Source organism: Ceratotherium simum, chromosome 26 (genome assembly GCF_057802395.1).
Source record: "Ceratotherium simum simum isolate JZ-2026a chromosome 26, ASM5780239v1, whole genome shotgun sequence".
Taxonomy (NCBI): Eukaryota; Metazoa; Chordata; class Mammalia; order Perissodactyla; family Rhinocerotidae; genus Ceratotherium; species Ceratotherium simum.
The window spans coordinates 9622286-9630366 of record NC_141925.1 but is presented as its reverse complement, the minus strand read 5'-3'; the positions used below and the strand labels follow the sequence as shown (position 1 = coordinate 9630366).

The following is an 8081-nucleotide window of genomic DNA, read 5'->3' as shown; positions in this document are numbered from 1 at the left end:
GTGCCTTTCCACGACCCAGGACCACTGGATCACACACACAAATGTACAAATTAGAGTAAGCCCCCATCATCCCAAGCCCGAGGAGTGAGGCGGGCTGGGAGCAGATGCTTGACTGAGCGGCGGGAGGGGGATCTGTCAGGTAGAGGCGGGAGAAGAGGAGGGCTGGCCGGGAAAACTCAAAGCAGGGTGGAATCATCACATGTGAAAATGAACCATCTTTTCATTGGGCTCCAAAGCGCGTCTGGAGGTGCCCAGCTGCTCCTCTCCCCCAAAACAAAAGCGAAGAGGCCGTGCCTCGTCCAGAGCTCCCCGTCTGCAGGTCACTGTGAATCACAGCCCCTCCCGGTCTCAATTTCTCCAGCAGTCGCCTAGTAGGGAGGGAAGCCAAGGCCGCAGGGGTCCGCGCCGGTCCCGCCCGGTTTCCGAGGAACTCTGCCGGCCCGCAGTCGAGGCGCCCTTCGCGCCGCTGAAGGCTTCCTCCGAAGCCTGCGGTCAGGCTGCCGCTTCCTGGGAAGCCTAAGCCGAGACCAGGGACGCCGACCGGCTGGGAGGGGTGCGGGGGCGGCCGCCCGAGGCTCCGGGACTCCGGAGGCAGCGCGAGGGGTCCGAGGCCCGGACCTTCAGGCCGGACCCCAGGGTGGGGTGGAGAGGTCTGGCTCGAGGGGAGTGGAGGGCAGAGAACTGCCCGAGATGGGTGCTGAGACAGCCGGCGGGGGAGAGGGGTGTGTCGGGGCCAGTCCAGAGGATCCTAAGGGCTCGGCTGCAGAAATCTGCGACCGAGGGTCATGGGCGCAAAAGCAGGGGCTTCAGGTCCGAAGGCGGCGTCCGAAAGTGGCCCGGGGGTTCAGGGGCGGGGCCAGAGACCTCGATGGAGAGGTCGTAGGACACGTGCAGGCTAGGTCAGGGTAGGGGGCTTCCGCGAAGCGGGTCCCCCGGTGTTTGCAAAAGGTGGAGCTCGCGGGGCCCCCGGCGCGCGCCCGCGCCTGGGCTGAAAAGGAAACCGAAAGTGGCGTGGGAGGGCGGACCTGCAGGGGGCGGGGCCGGCGGGGCGGGGCCGGCGGGGCGAGCCGCCCCCTCCCACGCTGGTTTAAAAGCCCGGCGCAGGGGCGGGCGCGAGCAGAGCGAGCTGCGGCCGTGGCTGCTGCACGGCTCCCGGCCCCGGAGCATGCGCGAGAGCCGCCCCGGAGCCCCCCGCCGCCCCGCCTGCGGCCCCGCGCCCCGCCGCCAGGTGAGCCAGGCACCGGGCAAGGAAGCGGGAGGGAGAGGGGAGGCAGGGAAAGGAAAGCACAGCGGCTGTCGGGCGGCCTCGGGGGCTGCGTGGTGGGCGCGGGGCCGCCGCGCCCCTGGCTCCCCCCGGCCCCACCCTGGCAGCCCCCCGCGCGCGGGGTTCCCGCAGCGCAGCTTTCTCCTGCCTTTGCCCAAATCGCCCGGCCGAGGCGCCCATCCCCGGAGTGGCCAGCAGGCGGCGGCCGCGGGGCGGCGAGCCGAGGGCCAGGTGGCCGGAGTCGGGGCAGGCAGCTTCTTCTGGCACCTCTCTCCACGCCCCCCTCTCTTACCCAAACTCCGAGCGCCCCGGAGGCTGGACTCCTCCCCCACCGAGTCCGCACCCGCCTGGAAACGCTCTGCGGACGGGGAAGCCCATTTTCTAGATGCGTCCACTGAGGCTCCAAGGGGCCGCGCCGACTTGGTCCTCCGCCCTCGGCACTTTCGGGTCGGCTCAGCCTGGAGCCCCACCCCTCCAAGTTGCCTCGCGGCCCCTCACCTGCCCGGCCCCACCCGGCCCCTGCGCTCACTGCCTCTGTCTTCCCATCAGCGCACCCCCGGACGCTATGGCCCACCCCTCCGGCTGGCCCCGCGTGTAGGATGGTAGCACACAACCAGGTGGCAGCCGACAATGCAATCTCCACGGCAGCAGAGCCCCGACGGCGGCCAGAGCCTTCCTCCAACTCCTCTTCCTCCTCCTCCTCTTCTTCCTCCTCGGCGCCCGCGGCCCCGGCGCGCGCGCGGGCCTGCCCGGCGGCCCCGGCCCCGGCCCCGGCGCCGGCCCCGGGCGAGACGCACTTCCGCACGTTCCGCTCGCACGCCGAGTACCGGCGCATCACCCGCGCCAGCGCGCTCCTCGACGCCTGCGGCTTCTACTGGGGGCCCCTGAGCGTGCACGGGGCGCACGAGCGGCTGCGCGCCGAGCCGGTGGGCACCTTCCTGGTGCGCGACAGCCGCCAGCGGAACTGCTTCTTCGCCCTCAGCGTGAAGATGGCCTCGGGCCCCACGAGCATCCGCGTGCACTTCCAGGCCGGCCGCTTCCACCTGGACGGCAGCCGCGAGAGCTTCGACTGCCTCTTCGAGCTGCTCGAGCACTACGTGGCGGCGCCGCGCCGCATGCTCGGGGCCCCGCTGCGCCAGCGCCGCGTGCGGCCGCTGCAGGAGCTGTGTCGCCAGCGCATCGTGGCCACCGTGGGCCGCGAGAACCTGGCGCGCATCCCCCTCAACCCCGTCCTCCGCGACTACTTGAGCTCCTTCCCCTTCCAGATCTGACGGCCGCGCACGCAGCATTAACTGGGGCGCCTGGTTATTATTTCTTATTATTAATTATTATTTTCCTGGAACCACGTGGGGGCCCTCCCCGCCTGGGTTGGAGGGAGCCGGTGTTGGGGGCGAGGCGCCTGCCCCTCCCCACCTCTGGGAGGGTGCCCCGCTCCTGGTGCTCCCTCTGGGTCCCGCTGGTTGTTGTAGCAGCTTAACTTAACTGTGTTTGTGGCCGGGACCTGAACTCGTACCTCCTACCTCTTCATGTTTACATATACCCAGTCTCTTTGCACAAACCAGGGGTTGGGGGAGGGTCTCTGGCTTTATTTTTCTGCTGTGCAGAATCCTATTTTATATTTTTTACAACCAGTTTAGGTAATAAACTTTATTATGAAAGTTTTTTTTTTTTAAGAAACAAGGTTTCTAGAGCGTGTGCTTTGGTCAAAGGTTTTCCTTGCTTCTGAACAGGTCCAGGGGAGAGGGGTCCTAAGGCTGCCCTGTCTGCTGGAGGTGTTCTGTGGCTGGGAGCCCTGTGTGGTGCCACCCACAGTTCTCAGTGCCCGGAGGGGACCTTGGCCTAGTTTTGGTATTTTGTGTCCAGTAAAGGCAGCTCACGTTGGAGCACTTAATGTGTGCCAGGCCCGATTCTGTGTTGTTATGTGCTTAAATTTGCTTAATCCTAGAGTCTGACCCTAGGAAGCAAGGCTCTTAACACCCATTTTACAGAAGAGAAAACTGAGGCAGGGGTAAAGTGACCTGTGGTTATTCCCGTGTCACAAAAGATACTTGGGCCTTTTTTGGCTGTCCACCCAGAATCTGTTTGAAATGGATGACAGAGAGGAAACTTCTTTCATTCTCTGAGCACAACGACTTCCAGGAAGGGGGGGCTTGGTGAGTTTTTGGAAGGAGGAGTGGCACATTGTGAACCTCAGCATCAAGGGAGGCAGACTTGAGATGGGATGGCCTGACTTCCCTCCCCACTGTTCTGTTTCGTGGACCTTTGGTGAACACAGCTTGGAGCCAGAAAGGCTCTGCGGAGGCCGGGGGCCCCTGCCAGCAGCTCTGGGCAAATCCCTTTGCCTCTTGGGGCCCAGTGTCTACCCTTGAAGTGGGCTTGCTGGAGGAGGCGGTGGCTGTAACCTCCGCAGCAGGTGTCTGCATCACGGAGGAGGTGATGTTTTCAAGAGCCAGGGGAGGGAGGAGTTGCTCCAGGACGCCTGGAGCTGGCCCGCACCACCAGAAAGGGCCCGTGACACGGGTTTTATGGCTACTCCTGTGTCTGTGGCCAGCCTGACACATAAGCCGGGCTGGCAGCTCAGGGCTGTGCTGCCGTCCTCAGTGAATTGAGTCATTCTCGGGTTTAGGGGTAGGCGGACGTGTTGCACTTTACTTTGAGAAGTGGGCATGGCCCTCTGCAGCCTTGGGCATGCTTATAGTGGAGTGTCCTGATATTTAATGGTACCTCTCAGCTTCCAAAGTGCAGCATAAAATTAACTTGATAGTTGGAGAGCTGGGGCGGCTTGTCTTGGGGATTAAACAGGTGCCAGACCTCAAGGGTAAGGGTGGCCAGGAGAGATTCAGGATCTGGGAGAGCTTCCGCAATTTCATCCTTTAATGAGGTGGGCTGGGAGGGACGGAGGTGACGTCTCGTCTGTGTGCTTTTTCTTTTAACCACCTCCCTGCCCTCTGTTCTCCGCTCTGTGGCTCCAGTCCCGTCCCTGTTCTGACTTGGCCTGTCTCTACCCAGCTTGGGCAGCGCCTGGAGAAACAAGAAATCCCAGGAGGCGAAGCTTGGGCATATCCCAGACACTTAGTGAGTGCCTTCTGGATGCTGGGCCCTGCACTGCCTTGTTGAATGCTCGCAACCAGCCTGTGAGTTGGAAACCTCTCCCTCATTTTACAGATGGGGAAACTGAGGCTCAGAGAGGCACAGCAGGGCACACAGGAGGTGGGGGAGCCAGATTTTCACTCAGACAGGACTGCTTCAGCGGCCGGGCGCCACCAGGCAGCACAGCCTCCCCAGAGGGCCTAACGGTTGCAATAATAATAACAGCAGCAGCTGCTAACGTTTATATATAGTGTCATTGTGCAGGCTCCACCCCAGGCCCCTAGTTACCTATATTAAAACATCCAGCCTTCACCCTCACCTTATGATTTAGCTGCTATTAATATCCCCATTTTACAGATGAGGAAACGGCCTCATCTAGAGAGGGACGAATTAGCAGGTAGTTTACAATATTTTCAGGGCTCTTTCCTCCTTTTTAAAAAAAGTTCAAAAATCATAGCTTCATTCCACAAACCCGTTCCCCCCATAACACCTGGAGCAAAAACAGCTAAGAGTAGAGGCCTCTCTGATCACGCTCCCCAGAGCTGGCCCCTTCTTCCCTTCGTGGGTCATTTTCAAAGAGTCTCTACTAACACATGTAGAGGGACCTCAAGTGACCTAAAGCCCCCGGGAGCTGCAGTCCAGGCCCGTGTCACTGGGATGTTGTGCAGGCACCCCTGCAGAGGAAGAGGGCTGGGGGCGCGACGTGTACCATGTGGCTTCCCCGGCCCTGCTGAGTCTTGCTGAAACCTCAGCTTCATGATTCAGCAGTGCTGACGTCAATTTACAAGAAGGAAAAGTGAGAGGGGGTGTGTGTGTGTGGGCTGGGGTTGGGGGCCCATGTGCCGCTGAGGTCTCCTCCCCTGGAGTGGGTGGGCTGGGCAGCGTGGAGCAAGCAGGACGGGAAGGGAGCTGCTCTTGAGAACGATGGGGACGGCGTGCAGGTGCGGAGTGGCCTTCCACCCGCATCAAAGCCGCCCCTGAGCTGGGGACTGATCCCCGTTGTAGAGGTGAGGAAGTGGAGGCTCAGAGCAGCACAGTCACTTAGAGTCACGCAGCTTAAAAGTGATAGCCAAGACTGGCACCAGGTCCGTCCCACGGACCAAGTGCTAAAGGCAATTGGTTTCTTAGTGGGGGAGGGCAGAGGGGGCTCCTGTGAATGCACATTCCTAGGCCTCACCTCCGCCAGCTTGATCCTGCCGGCCTTATGAACGGGACTGTCCTTGCCCCACGGCCAGGAAGCAGAGAGTGGCGGCTCCTGGGGTGACGCACACAGAGCACTTAGCACAGAGCTGGCAGCACACCCCCAAGTGACGCAGAGCTCCGTTGAGGAAGGATGAGGGTCCCGTGACGAGCAGTCACCGAGCACCTGCTGCAGCCCAGGCAGGGGATGCAGGAATGGACCAAGTCTCGGAGTCCACAGTCAGGGCCTCAGACAGTAGATACCTAGATGTAAAACCAACAGGACGAGTAGTCCCAGTGCTCAGATGAAAACTCCACAGGGGGGCTGGACAGGGCCGGGGGTGGGGGGGCGCTCTTTTAGAAAGAAAGGTCAGGAAGGCTCCCTAAGGTGACACTGAAGTTGGCACATGACGGATCCAGCCTGGAACGCGGGCATTCCGGGCAGAGGGAACAGCTGGGACGGAGTTAGCCCGTTCCAGAAGGCTAGTGGGGGTGGGCAGGGCCACAGCCCTGAGACCGGGTGAGGAGTGTGGACTTGAAGTGTGATGGGGAGCTGGGGGTGACCGGGGCCGCCGGCTGCTGGGTAGAGATGGCCTAAGGCAGGGAGGCCTGGCTAGACAGCCTTAGGCTTCCTGCCCTCTGATGTGTGTATCTGGGGAGGGGGTGGGATGGGGGGCGGTTCATTCTTGTCCAGGCCCCTCAGCTCCCGCCAGTCCGGCCAACAGCAAGGCAGGGGCAGCCACAGGACCTGCCCTGGCCAGATGCTGGGACTGTGTGGGCCAAGCCTGGAGCAGCCAGCCCTGGGGCAGGCATCCGAGACCCTGGGTAAGACCAGATCCTCCAGCCTAGATCTGTACAGAGCCCCCGTCTGGCACCCCAGACTGGAGGGAGAGGCTTCTGGGAGCAGTGCTCACCCGTGCAGGGCCAGGCTGGCCTCAACTTTGGAGAAGGATGCACAGTCCTGCGAGGCGGCGGACTGGGGCCTGACACAGGGTGGGTGTGGCCACTGCCCGCCTGGAGGCTTGCTCTGTATCCCCCTCAGCTGGGCGGCCCCTCCCCAGGCCTCCACAGCCATCATCAAGAGGCTCCCCAGGGCTCCAGGCTGCCAGGGAGTTACATGGGCTTAGCTTGATTCGGGGAGATCTCAAAGTCCCGCAGAGAGGGGAGCGCAGTTTTCAACAAAGCATATCCACACGGGGACAATGGTGCCCAAGGTGGGCGCTCAGACTGCCCCTCCCACCCCTGCCTCTGGCGATGGGACCGGACAGACAGCCCTCATGGGAAACCTGTTCCACGCTTTACACTGTTTGGCTCCAATACAACCTCCTCCCCTCCCCCACCCACACACCCAGTGTGGGGTCGTGATCGCCGTGCCCCAGTCCTCCAATGGCTCCCTGCGGCGCTCAGGAGAAGGCCCATGAGGACCCTCGAGGCCTGCAGGTGGCCCCCGTCCACCTGTCTGGCTTCAGCGCTCACCACGCTCCCTCCTGCCACCAGGCCTTTGCACAGGCTGTTCCCCCGTCTCGTGCGTCCTTGGCGATGCTGCCCAGGCGGCTGGAGGTAAAGTGGCTGGACAAGTACAGGACGCTGTCGCCCGCGCCCCAGGGACCCCCACGGCTCCTGCGCTCCAGGGCCGACACGTGATGGTGGCATGCGTTCATGGCGTCAGGCGCCGCCCTCACCTGCAGCGGCCGCCGAGCCCACCGGCCGCGAACTCGGATCTGTCGGCAGCGCTCGGCTCCCCGCGGCCTCTCGCCTCCTCGGGGTCCTAACGCCGCCGGTGCGTGCTGCCCGCGGGCCATCTGCGGGCCCTGGGGGCCTGGGAAGACGGAGGCCCAGAGAGCGCATGTCCTAAGGGCATGCCAGGTCAGGCCCAGAATAGCGGCCCTCCCCGCCCCCTCTAGTCCTCAGGGACCAAAAAGCGCTTCCACCCCGTCCCAGTCCACACCGACCCCTGCCTCCCCCAACTCACAGACCTTAGGTTTTCCTCGCCTGGAAATGCGGTTAATAGCTGTAGCCACCCCACGGGCGCGATGAGGTAAAGGGTGCCTGCAAAGTGCTGAACACGTGATAGGTCTCCAGTAATCGAGACTGGCCCTCTCCGCTGCTGGATTCCTGCGTTGCTGCTGTTTTAAAAGAATGCCGTTCCTGAGCACCTGACGGGGCTAGCGCCTCACCAGGTTGCGTCATAAGGAGACAGGCTCACACAGGTGAAGAATCGCCCCATGCTTGTGTCAGTGGCAAAGCCAGAGTTTGTCTCCAGGGGCTTGAAGCCCAAGTTCATGATCTTGCAGTGGTCCAGGGTTCCTGGGTTTAAGTTTCGTTTCTGACACTAGGACCACCCCGGAGGATGTTCAGAGCCGCAGGACCAGCCAGGGCTCAGAGTATCTCCCTCTCCCGCCCTTTCCCCGCAGCGCAGGCTGGGAAGCCCAGGGAGGCAGTGGGCTGGTAACTTATCTGCAAGGCTGCATCAGAACTCAGCCGAGGAGAGTGGCCGGGGCTGCTGGGTCGGAAGGGGCTCTGGGAGCTGGTGGGCTGGCTGCAAATG

General features: G+C 62.5%; 1 protein-coding gene across 1 annotated transcript; it reads left to right on the top strand.

The window, feature by feature from the left end:
- Positions 1-1150: 1150 nt before the first annotated feature.
- SOCS1 (suppressor of cytokine signaling 1) lies at positions 1151-2944 on the top strand. Its single transcript, XM_014793438.2, has 2 exons — positions 1151-1228; positions 1814-2944. The coding sequence occupies exon 2, from the start codon at positions 1864-1866 to the stop codon at positions 2533-2535; it is 672 nt and encodes a 223-aa protein (XP_014648924.1). The 5' UTR covers positions 1151-1228; positions 1814-1863; the 3' UTR covers positions 2536-2944.
- The last annotated feature ends 5137 nt before the right edge of the window (positions 2945-8081 follow it).